Source organism: Cyprinodon variegatus, unplaced genomic scaffold (genome assembly GCF_000732505.1).
Source record: "Cyprinodon variegatus isolate N-32 unplaced genomic scaffold, C_variegatus-1.0 Scaffold280, whole genome shotgun sequence".
Taxonomy (NCBI): Eukaryota; Metazoa; Chordata; class Actinopteri; order Cyprinodontiformes; family Cyprinodontidae; genus Cyprinodon; species Cyprinodon variegatus.
In genome coordinates this window covers 724,341-737,643 of record NW_015150733.1, presented here as the reverse complement: position 1 = coordinate 737,643, position 13,303 = coordinate 724,341, and the positions used below count along the sequence as shown (strand labels likewise).

The window sequence follows — 13,303 nt, the reverse complement described above, 5'->3', positions numbered from 1 at the left end:
CCTAATGGTTAGGGCATAGAGCTTGGAATCAAAAGGTTCTGAGTTTGAGCCCTACTCCCACAGACTGCCACTTTGGGTTTCTGAGCATGACCCCCAACCCCACAGTGCTCCCCGTGCACCGCACAATGACAGCCCACTGCTCCCCAAGGGATTAGGGTTAAATGCAACGCTAAATTTCTCCAATGTCAGATCACTACATTTCCATTATTATCATATTATTATTATTATTACATACTGATAGTTGAGTGGTTATATTGTGCAATAAACAAGGTATTAAAAGTGTATGACAAAGAAAACTGTACAAGGCTACAACAGCAACACTCCTTACGCTAGTCACCATCTAGATCACACTGACAGTCAATCAGTGTAGTTGTGTTGGTCACATTGGCACAAGTAGCACACCACAAGTGTTCCATGTGAAGGAACTTGGGACTCAAGGTTTGAGCTTTCAATAGAGGTAACCCCTAAAAAAATGCTCATGTTAAAAAATAAATATATATATATTTATATATTTTTTTTAGAAAATGCTTCTATGCATACGATTAACAGGTGCTGATCAGAAATTGACAACAGCCACACGTGCTCACATTTTCTTCTAATTCTGAAAATGATAAACTGATCTAGCTGAAACTTTAAGTTGTTCACCTCAAATCCATCAAACACTTAGAGGATTTTACAATAAATAAAACTAAACAAAATAACAGATGGTTTGTTAGTGAGAGAAATCAATATATAGTATTTTTAAAACTCTTGATGTGACATATTTTCATGTGGTTATTAGTGGTTATTGCATTTAATTTCTACCTTTTTGGATGCCTTATCATTATCGTTTCTACTCTTTGGCAGAGCCATTTTATAATTGATTAAGAACTGCATTCATGATGATTACATAAGCTTACTGCATACTGTAAGATGATCATGCTGTGACACTTCTTTTAATAAAATCCCAAGGCTTGTTTCAGTTAATAAGTGTTTGTATATGTTAAATACAATATTTAAATGGAGATAAAGCTAATGCTTTCTGTTGTATCTTTTATGACAGATACATTAAACACAGCACTGCATGAACAGAATTACTTAGTGGCATGATTGGTGGAGTGACAACGGCACAGAGCAACAAAACACTTTCACTTTTCTGTCCTATCCATCCTTGCTTGTCTCATTAGCCTTCATTCCATTACGGGGGCCAAAAACTACATCCAGGCTTGTTTATGTAAAGCAATTTCTGCGCCGCATCTTGTTATCAGCAGAGGAGATGTGCCAGTTGGATTGCTCTGTCAAACCCGAAATTGTTTTTTAATTCCCAGATTATCAACGTTTTGAATGGATTCTGGCCTCAAAGACCTGCTTGAGACCTACTGGGTTAGGAAGGAAATTGCTCACGGCATCAATTGGCCTCAAGACAGCCGAGTCAGATGAAGCCTTACAAGTTAATCATAGCACATTTCGTGTCAAACTCTCTGCTGACAAAAGAATTTATGTTCGGTTAATACAGGCGGTTGAAAACGAACTGACAATTATCAATTACAAAAAGATAGACTGGGAGGCTGAATGTAAAGGTTGAGGATCTATTCGCTCTCATAAAAAAAAAGACTAACTCTGGGTTACAACAATACTGAATTTCTCTTTGGGATCCATTAAATGTTTTTGAATTTAAGTTGAATTGAATGATGTTGGAACAAAGTTGGAGAAAAGGGTTAACAGTTTTATTTTGACAGAAATCTGAAAAGTGTGGCATGCGTATTCTTATAAAAAATATCTGTAAAAGACTTTAAACTAAACTGATGGTTCATCCTCCAGCAGGGCATTAACCATAAACATAAAGTGAGAACTACAATGGAAATGTTTGCATCATGGTTTTCTTCCACTATATGAAGGATAGGTCATCAGGGCAGCAATCTCAGGAAAGACTCCTATACTTCAGACATCTCCTCAGCTCTCCTGAGGGAGGCCCCAGATGCTGCCTTGTGGTGAATGAAGGGACTTGTTTTTTTTTTATTTTTGGCTTTCACAAAAGAACTTCACAGATTTTTCTACAACTGGCAACATGCTAAAAACTAGTTCAAGCTGGGCTACAAGCTTGTCTGACCAAAACCAGAGCAGATATCCACCAAATTAAAGGAGCCTAGCAATATATTATGACTGTTGAAAAAAAACCCTCAAAAATTAGATATCCGTCATTAAATGAAACAGCGTCCCTCAAGTTACAATTTGTGTCGCTCCAAAGCTTTGCGTCCGCGGACATATATCTGAAAATTCTCCCACTGGAAGGTGTGCTCAGAAGACTACACAACGTGCAGGGGGGTTGAGAGCTGGGCACATACGCTTGCACTTACAGGCACATGAACATGGTTAGCAGAGCAATCCCAGTGATGAGCATTTTAAGACGGAGTGGCGGTATGAGGCCCTATCAGGCGTAGCCACTGGTTTAGAGGCTCTGTCTGGCTGCTCCCTCCTCCCACATGTATTGGTTCTTATGGGGATTTTAAAAAAATATAAAATCGAAACTCTTAATGAACAAGAGTCAATAACTTTTAAAGTCTTCTGAACGATTAACACAAAGTCAAAAAAATACATTATTTTAGACTAGAACGATGAGGCACACTGACTTTTGTCCAATTCTAATGTGCATTCTATTTTTATATAATTTTGTCCTTCAAAATTGAGGGGCCTTTTAATTTAATTGGGGTTTTTTTCTATTAGATTTAATTTCATATGACTGACACAAATCTAATGTGAAATCATTATACTGGATGGGAGAGATTATGCAGGCTGGTTTATATCCAATTTTATTGCACTTTCCATTTTTTTTATTAAATTTTATAATGGAGAAAATTTTGACTTATTTCTGTCTCCCATTTTAAGTAACTCAATTAATTTGTCAGTTGGGAAGCGAACCACCACTGCAAAGGTTAGAGCTGATGTATCAGCAGTTTGCATCACATTCTGGTTAAGCCAGAAGAAAAAAAATCTAACTCAGTAATCCCTTTTTATACTGAGGAGGGCAAAAAAAAGGCAGTTTTAGACACAACGGCAGGAGTCTTAACACATTTTCAGTAAATTGTGAAAAACAATACCCGAGACAAACCAACAACATTATGGGACATTTAAGTGTTCTTCCTGATAGTGTTTACTTAGCCCTTTGGGACTCTGAAAAGAATGCTTGTACCAGAGTTCAGAAGACTCTGTGTTCAGAAGACTTATGTTGTGCCCCGTCTGCTGGCAGAACCTACTCACAGATTCCACAACTTGGCATTTAAATTGGAACGCCTCGGTAGCTTTAGGTCCCATTTCAAAGCAAAACAGCATCCATATTAATATCAAACATGACTTTTTGCGGTTTTATTACATTATTTTGGAGTTTTCGCACCTGTATCATATGTTGCTGACTTCCTCAGCTTGTTTGTGCTTGGTTTCTTATTGTTTACTCATTGGGTTTGTTGCAATGTCATACCATCGCTCATGTGGCCTTTTTTTGGTTAAATATACAAAAAAGAGCTTTCTATTCCTGCAAAAACAATGTGTGAATCAAATAAGATATTGTAAGCTAAAAGGGTGCAATTGTTTAACTAGAAAACTCCTTTATGCAATGATCTACTAATGCAGAAATTAAGTCATTATATTTGACAAGGTCCCCTATAGAGAACCTTCATCTCAGTTTGTGAAAGATAATTTATAAACCTTTAAAACTCATAATTTTTACATTTTATGTTTGGTAATGGTCATTACATTAAGAAGTATGGCTGATCTATGAATTATTAAAAATCACCTTCCTTAAAAAAGATTTTAGAAACACAGTTTCTAGCTTTTAGCTTTAGCTTCTCTAAAAACAGATGCTGTTAGTTATTAATGGTAGCTAAGACACTAAATGCTAACAATATCTCCACAGAAGCATGGTGTCAAATAAAAAAAATAACTCCCTTTAAAGAATTCCCAATGAGCAAATATGTTCCAAATTGACCATTTAGGGAAAAAAAAACCTTCATGAAATATACTTTGGATTACTTAACAGCTGCTGTACTAATGAGTTCATGAGAGAGAGGTCTTTTCTATCATGTTTAAAATCCATTAAGTTCCAGCAAAAGATCCATGTTAAACTCGCCACGGCATGAACTTTCATTTGCATTTAATAACTTCCTTATTTGTCCTAAACCTGATTAGAATATTGTGTGCTTTGTGCAGTTGATCTACGGTAATGGCCCTCATGTTTGTATGAGCCCATTAAGCCCTTGTAGGGGAAAGATTCTCATCATTTGCTGTCCCCTCAACATGTTTGTGTGTTAATGCATGGTGCAAAATGTCCCAAGACATTAAGAACTTTTGCTGCAAAGAAGTTGCATTTTACAAAGTTTGTTGAACTTCCTATCCAAAACCCAAGCACTGCCTCATACAATGGCTATCTACCTCCCACATCAGTGAAATTATTTTCAGGGCATTTACACCCTTTGCTTTGATCCCACAACTTCTCTCAGGGGGGCGCCACTTCCTCTACAGTGACAGTGAGTATACATTTGTGAGTTTACCAATCCTCAAAGGATAGACCGCTCTTAATACGATTACAGAGCGACGAGACTTTAAGATAATTCAATGCATCCTCCACGGCTAATTTTTAAAAAAGCCGGCACGGATGCCACATCCTCTTATTGTCGCTCCCTGCATGCTAAAGACGGAGGGGCTCCAAGAGTTGAATTATTACAGCACAATACTGACTAAGTGGGAAATCTCTTTGGACATGGGCGGCCCACCATATGCCTTGATTTAATTAGATTTTCCGTCCAGGCTTTAGTTATAAGTGCTTCTAAAGTTTCATGTCTCTCTGCAGTGAGAGAGGGGGAAAGGGCAGCATCGGCTTTGACTTGACTTATGCTCTTTCAGCAGTTAGGGAGGGAGAAAATTAACCATGATTTGGTTTAAAGAAAAAAGCCGAAATAAAATCTGAAGCTCTTGAAGATGCATGGCAGCATTAGTGGGCTGGAGTATTTGGTGCAAAACTGGATTAAGCTTAATCCTGCAGTAAATTCAATTCTGTGGATGTAGATCTCTTGTAAATTTGTGTTTGCAAGCACTATTTGTTTAATCCGTATGGATTTGCAACGGTGTTCCCGTAACTTTGGTATAGTCAGTGACTCACAAAACATTCACAGCCTTTAAATTTCACACTTTATCACAACAAGACAACTCAAAATCTCTACATATTTTGTTGATACTGTATAAGCTTCACATTGTTTTTGAGTAAAAGACTGAATAAGTAAAAATCTTAAAAGTGTGACATTCATTTTACAACAAACCCTAAGTTAGTACCCTGAAGCATGTTTTTCACCGCAACTAAACCTGCAAGTGTTTTGGTTTGTACATTTTTCTGCTATTTTTAAGCAAAGAGTCTGTATTTTTTTTCTCTTCTTGGTTAAAATAACTCAAGCTAAATCAGATTGGATAGAGAGCATATGTAAGCTTCTCTTTTCAATTCTTGTCACCAATCTTAAATGGATTTATCTCTGTTCTGCTGGAAGATGAAACTTACCACAGTTTCATGTCTTTTGCAGCTTTTTCAACAGTACTGTTTAGGTCGTTTGCCATGTGGACCAGTGTTAAAACTATTTGTGGGCTACAGCAAATATCTTTGTTTCTTTAAAAGAAAAAAACGCTTTTATTTCCATTTAATGAAACAAAGTATATGGATTTTTTTATAAGAGTAACAAACAAAGGGATCTGTGTAAAAAATATTTAATGTTTCAGAACAAAAAGGATCTGAAGAATTTGCCTTATTGAAAAAAAAAGTAATCTAGTTGGTGGGAGGGGTTGCTTTCCTTTTTCTATTTGGTCCTGAGAAAGAAAAACATGTGATTTCCATTTTTATTTTCTAGTTCTTTTGATAAATAAAAACAACAAATAAACTTGACATGGTGCTCATCTAGGGTCCTTTGCACCCTAAGACTGAAAAAAAGCACATAGAGAACTGGTTGCATTTACAACAATTAATCATTGATTCTGAGTAAAACTTGCTGAGCTTTGCTGTGTCTGAAGAAAAACTTCCCCCTAGCATGATGCTGCCACCATTATGCTTCTCAGTTTTTGCTTTTGTTCTCTTAATGGTTTATAGCAAACTTATAATAAGACTTTTTTTTGTATTATTTCACAACGATTGCTTATTTTCTGCAAGTTGTAGTAGTAGTAATAGACTTGCAGAGTCCAGAATTAATAGTTGAGCTACTGAATGATTTTCTCAGCGGAGCTGTGGATCTTTTTTTACTTCATAATTCTTTTTTGTATTGGTCTGTGATATAATATCTTAATAAGAAATGAAATGTTTTAGCTGTAATCTGAAAAAAACAAAAGTTAGGAAGGAGAAAACTACTGCAACGATCCAAACTCACTGGTTAAGTCAGTCAAATGAGACATAGGTCAAGGGGCGTTTTTTTTCGAGTACTCTTCCTGACAAAAAAGACAACCTCTGAGTGCGTGCATCATTCATAACGAATCAAACAGCTTCCTGTGCCCAGCTGCGGCTCTCAGACGCTTGTTGCTGCTGCAAAGAATACCTTGTTTAATCATCGTGCTGCCCTCTGCGGGTCTTCTTCGAGCCTCCTCCTTCCCACATAACCAAGCTTCTTTTTTTCTCTCTCTCTCTCCACCCACCCTCCTCTACATAACGATACACCCTTTAAGACTATTGCACGCATTAAATTGCTTTTCATTCCCGAACTGGGCGGCAGCTCATTTCCCAAGAATGATTACTGTTTGGATGATGTTTTTTGCAAAAGGTTGAATTGTCACCCTGCTGTTGCTTTGCGCCAGTCTGAGATCAAGTTCTACTAGTTGGTGGGGGAAAAAAAGGTTTTGGTGGAAAGATCAAGCTTGTGCACAGCACCAATGCTGGATATCGCATGACCGATGCAGAGCTGCAGAGAAAGAGAGAGACACTGAGAGAGAGAGAGCAAGGGAGAGAGAGGGAGAGGACGGGGGGGTCGGGATTCTTGCGTTCGGGGAGAAAGCTGGAAGAGCATATTCGCTGATCTGCGCTCGCTTTGGACGCTCTGGTGGCAAAAAAAAAAAAAAAAGACGCGCATACTTCCAGTCGGTGCGCAGTTGGAGGGAAGTCACGGTTTAAAAATGCATGCGGCAAACCCGGTGTGATGTGATGTTGGATTACAGCGCTCTTTTCTCAGCCATGTATGAACTTTGGTTCTGGCTGCTCTTCCGAGATGACGCCGCTGATTTCAGCCGGTCGGACTCGGGAGCCGCGCTGGCGTGAATGAGCTCTCCCCCCTCCTTCTCCCGGATCAGACGCCACTCTTAACAAGCGGCTGCTGTATGGAGCCTAACACAGAGGAGACTTGACTTGTTTGTTTATTTCATTCTTTTTTTTATTTTCCTTTTATTTATTTATTTATTTATGTTTTTACTTTTTGATTAAACTGATTTGCGATCGAATGAAGGACGGCTGAAAATCACAGGCGGAGGAAAAGATAAATCAATGTTTCCCACTAAGGTTGGAGAGAAAAGACCGTGATTTTCGGGATGCCTTGACGTTCAGAGGGATCAGCACGGTAAGATATCTATGATTCATCCATAAAGCCCCCTCGAATTTAGAGGTTTTCCACTGTAGGTTGTAAGATTTTTTATGGGGATCTGTCCATGGTGCTGAAATCTCTGTCTGCCCACCCCCTACCATCACAACCACCCTTTCTCTGCCTTTTACTGCATTAGCGAAGTTGATACGATTTAAGACAGTTTAGAAAAAGGTATGCGTGTCGCTTTTCCTTACCTTTACAAAAATGCATTCCAAGTTATTAATAATAACCAGTGTTAACTAACCAGTGCCTTCATGTAGGTTAAATGTTTCTATTAAATGTGACTATAAAAATCGATGTCACTACTTGGAAATGTCTTAAATGAGACTATTTGGAAGGAATTCGATAAACACAGATTATATGTGTGTGTGTGTGTAAATCCCCATGCACGAGAAGCCAAAAGGAAAAGCAATATGTAACCCCTCTATAGCAGCAGATTCACTGCCGCCTCATCTCCTAGTTACTTACCAGAGATCAACAGCCCCTCATGCCATCTTCGTCTTTGATCAACTTCTCTCCATATTTTTTTTTTCTTTGCCTGTTGGCAACACAGATTCCATCGCCTTCCTAGGCTGTATATGTTTTTCCCCTCTCCAAGATTTACAGTCTCGTCTTTCTTTTTTTTTTTCAATCGTTTCTTTCGAGAGAGATCCATATTTTTCTTTTCCTTTTGCACCATTTTCTTTTCAGTAACCCCCCCCCCCCCCAAAAAAAAAAATGCAACTGAGAATACATTTAATGATGCCGCTCTCGAAAGAAATTCTGTGTCCTCATGTTGCTATTTGCTCTCAGTCGGGAAAGAAGCCAGACAGTTTGGCCACAGTTTGCCGGGGGGAGGTTTTTTTTCTTTTTTTCCGGATTCCTTATTAGAAACCAATGGAAGATTCCCGTGTAGGTACTTAGGAGGAGAAGGGTGGTTGATGTTTTTTTGTTTCTCTCCAGGATGAATTGGAAATCATTAAATCAACAACATACCCATCGTTCATGTTTGTAGTTATTAAACACTGAATGTGCAGCCCATCTGCATTCTGAGCAACCTTCAAAAGGCCTACTTGTTTTGCCTATGCTCCATGAATACTCACAGGGTCTCAGTTCATTTAGGAGGCAGCTATGCAGTTTTATAAATGTTGCACGTGTCATGCATTTCCTGTGCAGTATAAAATAGAACCCCTCCTTTTTCTATTTTCTTCCACCCCCTCTCCCCATATTTTCTCCCTTTATAGATGACACCTCACACTGGCACCACACTCGAGTGAGCCGGGACATCCTCTCCCAGGACAAAATGCATATCTGGATTCTAAAAATAATCCTTCTGATTGCATCATCTCCGCGGCTGGTCGAGATGTATGACAATTATGGGGAGATCTGCCGGAGCCTGTGCACGTGCGATGAGAAGGAGGGGATCCTGACGGTGAGCTGCGAGGACCGGGGGATTGTCAGACTGACCGAAATCAGCCCGGTTCAGTACCCAATGTACCACCTCCTGCTGACAAGGAACCTCCTCAAGAAGCTGTCTGTCAATGATTTCATCAATTACACTGGGGTTACCATCCTGCACTTGGGGAACAATGATATCTCTGAGATTGAGTCAGGTGCCTTCAATGGACTCCAGGGATTAAAAAGGTTGCACCTGAATAACAACAAGATTGACCTTCTGAGGGATGACACTTTTACAGGGCTGGAAAGTTTGGAATACCTTCAAATAGATTATAATTATATTACAAACATAGAGCCCAATGCGTTGAGCAAACTACACCATCTAACAGTAATGATTTTGAATGATAATTTACTCTCTGCCCTCCCCCCAAATATATTCCGGAATGTCCCCCTTACACACTTGGATCTGAGGGGGAACCGACTAAAAATGTTTCCTTACATTGGCCTCTTGGAGCACATGGACAAAGTTGTGGAATTACAGCTTGAGGAAAATCCGTGGAACTGCTCCTGTGAGCTCATTGCTCTTAAAGCTTGGCTTGAAAGCATAGCGTACACCGCTTTGGTTGGAGAGGTAGTGTGCGAGACACCTTTCAGGCTTCATGGCAGAGACCTGGATGAGGTGACCAAGCAGGAGTTGTGTCCGCGGAGACCCATTGAGGACACAGTCAGGCCTGCACCACCCAGCAGCACCAATGGATATTATCAAACCACACCTGCTGCTGTCACAGCCTCTGCCACCTCTCCAGCTGTTTTTAGGTCCTCCATCAGGCCTACCAAGGGTCCACGGCAATTTAACAGAACTAGGTTAAAGCCCACCGCTCGGTTACCGGGTGGTAACCCGTATAACTATGGCCCCATCATGACTTTTCAGACCAAATCTCCTGTGCCTTTGGACTGCCCCACTGCCTGCACATGTAATCTGCAGATTTCTGAAATTGGGTTAAATGTCAACTGCCAAGAGAGAAAGATTGAAAGCATTTCTGATCTAAAACCCAAGCCATACAACCCTAAAAAAATGTATCTTACTGGAAATTACATCCCTGTGGTGCGAAGATCTGATTTTGTTGATGCTACTGGATTGGATTTGCTTCACCTGGGAAACAACAAGATAAGTGTGATTCATGACAGGGCTTTTGGGGATTTAACAAACTTGCGTCGGCTGTATTTAAATGGTAATCTCATGGACAGACTTACAGGGGAGATGTTTTTTGGCTTGCAGAACTTGCAGTACCTTTATTTAGAGTACAACAATATCAAGGAGGTGGAGGCTGACACTTTTCGCTACCTGCCTAATCTGCAGCTGCTTTTCCTCAACAACAACCTCCTTAAAACTTTACCCATGGGCATCTTTTCCAGCCTCTCTCTGTCTCGGCTTAATCTGCGCAGCAACCATTTCCAAAACCTGCCTGTTAGCGGTGTTTTAGATCAGCTCAAGTTACTTGTACAGATAGATCTGTTTGACAATCTTTGGGACTGTTCATGCGACATAGTGGGGATGAAGATATGGCTCGAGCAGCTCAGTGCAGGCACAGTAGTTAATGAGGTTGTGTGTAAGACGCCCACACGGCACACTGGGATGGATCTGCGTTCAATCCACTCTGAGCAGTTGTGCCCAGACTACACTGATTCTTATATCTCACCAACTCCCCCCACAGAGGAGCCCATGGACGACCATGTTGTCACAACAGATGCTCCCCCGAAATTTAACACCACCAGGAGCACGGTTCCCCTGTCAGTCCTCATCCTTAGCCTCTTGCTGGTTTTCATCATGTCTGTCTTTGTTGCTGCAGGGCTCTTTGTTGTAGTAATGAAAAGGCGCAAAAAGTCACAAAGCGACCGCACTAGCACCAACAATTCTGACGTTAGCTCCTTTAACCTGCAATACAGCCTTTATAGCAATCGCTCTGGCCCAAAAGTCAAAGCCCCAGCTGGTCACGTTTATGAGTATATTCCCCACCCCATGGGGCACATGTGCAAAAACCCCATTTATAGGTCGCGAGAAGGAAATACAGTGGAGGATTACAGAGACCTGCACGAGCTCAAGGTGACATATCGGAGTACCCAGGATGAGGAGAGGGATGGTAGCACCTTGAGGAGTCCTGCCTACAGCGTCAGCACCATCGAGCCGCGTGACAACCCCTCACCTGTTCAGGATGCAGACCATTTTTTCAGGGGCATTCTGGAGCCGGATAAGCAGTCCCCGCATCAGTCTATCCCATCGATCCCAGCAGCCAATTTAGAGTACAAGTACACTGGGCCTGTGTCATACACATACAACCCAAATTTTGATGTCAGACGGCAGTTCTTGCACCCGGAGAGGATAAGAGAAACTGTGCTCTACAGCACAGCACCCAGTACTGTTTATGTAGAGCCCAACAGGAACGAATATTTGGAACTTAAAGCTAAACTGCAATCTGAGCCTGATTACCTCGAGGTCCTTGAGAAACAGACCACCTTTAGTCAGTTTTGAGCAACACAGTCGGTAATGTTAATGAGACACTTTCTCTGTTGAAACTCCTTAAAAGAGTGGCTCAGTTTATTATAGGGTGCCTTGGCACAGAAACACACAAGCGAAGGCAAGGGAGCTAGGACGGGGTGTGCCGAACAATCAATTCTTTCTGAAACTCGACAGCAAGAAAAGGGATACAGCTGTCTGACACATAGATGAACAAACTCCACTGACGATGCAAATTTTATTTTTTTAAAGAGAAGATGGAATAGCATAAAATGTAAGTGTACTGGTAAATCCTATTCAACTTCATTTTCAGGAATATAACCGTACATAAAAAAAAAAGGTATATTGTGAATCAGAAGAGAGAAATTGTTTATAAAATCCCTCCTGGACAAAAAAGAGAGAAAAGAAACACTTGTACAGCAGCTGATCAGAACTGTGTAGGACTATTTTCTGCTGTAGTCTGTAAGTAAATATTTATTAATATAATCTGCCATGTCTTTTAAAAAAAACAACTTTGATTCTACATCAGATATTAACTGTGTCATATTCCATGATCTTCTGGAAAAAAAGGCTTATGTTTGTAGTTTCATTTACTGTAGCTCTGCATTGTAACAGTGGCTTTTTTTATTTTCTTTGAAAGTGGCACACCCCCAATTGTTCAAAAACAGACTGCATCATTTGAAGATCCAAGAAAAAAAGGGAAAAAAATAGTGTCTTTGTATGCTTTCTGCACTTTTTTGAAATTGGAAGGCAGGTTTGCCTTCATTGAGCTCTCATAAAGGAGATTATGATATTAAAAATGAATATGAGTATTCATTCTTAATATATAGAAATGATATGTTATCAAAACTAAATTCTTAAATATTTGAATTATTCATTATGTTGTGTAATACTGATATTTTAATCTATGTAACACCTATTTTTATACAAGCATTGGCAGATTCTCTATCCCTTATTAGTTTCTTTGTTTTGATTGCTTTGCACTTATTGCACTATATTGACCAAACTATGTTATTGTCATCAAATAAAACAAGATGTCAGGTTCATATATTGTGCTTATGAGGAAAAGTAAAGTGTTTGATTGGTATGAAGACGACCATCTGAGTTGGGTTGAGTGTAACTTAATTTTTTACATCACCTAACAGTATATTTGTGAAGAAGCAGCGATACAGTATGTGCTTCACTTAAAGGGGGCTGCGTGTGTCTCAGAGAGGAATGAAATCAATGGTGATTCAATCAATGAGCATTAAACCTTTGCAATTATTCCATGACAACTGCATCCACATTACTGCTTGTCGAGCGACAAGGAGGTCATTTATATAAACATGATTGGAGGTGACTTGGAGCTTCTGGAAAGCCAGTGGTTATCAACTTTGACTGTATTCAAAATGTACAGCTGAACTGAGGTAGATGGGTTTTTTTTAATTTTCTGTTCAGATTGCCCTTTTTTAGTTTCTTTATAAATGTTTAGAATAACTAATCTATAGGTATAAAAATGATAAAATTTAGAATACAATTAATTTGGTTTTATATGTATATAGTAATTAGATTATTATTATTATTATGTTTTTTTTTATATAGTACACTCCCTTCTAGCTGGTTGTGGTTTTGATCCCTGTTCCAGCCAGTTGAGTCTAATCAGATATGACCAATTATGACCACAATCAGACCAATATATAAGATGAAATCCTCTTGGAAGAGGAGGTTTTATAAATCACTTGGTCACATTTCTTCTCTCCAGCTTCTGCCATCAGTACAGATCCACAATATGCTCAATTTCAATTAACACAAAGATATCCAGGTACAATTTGGCAATACCCAATCCCCACCCCATCCAGCT

General features: G+C 39.5%; 1 protein-coding gene across 1 annotated transcript; it reads left to right on the top strand.

The window, feature by feature from the left end:
- Positions 1-6,658: 6,658 nt before the first annotated feature.
- On the top strand, positions 6,659-12,901 carry LOC107090089 (SLIT and NTRK-like protein 5). Its single transcript, XM_015383276.1, has 2 exons — positions 6,659-7,547; positions 8,795-12,901. The coding sequence occupies exon 2, from the start codon at positions 8,854-8,856 to the stop codon at positions 11,476-11,478; it is 2,625 nt and encodes an 874-aa protein (XP_015238762.1). The 5' UTR covers positions 6,659-7,547; positions 8,795-8,853; the 3' UTR covers positions 11,479-12,901.
- Positions 12,902-13,303: the final 402 nt, after the last annotated feature.

Excerpts from the sequence above, each read along its gene's own strand:
- LOC107090089 (XM_015383276.1), top strand. The coding sequence starts at position 8,854 with ATGCATATCTGGATTCTAAAAATAATCCTTCTGATTGCATCATCTCCG.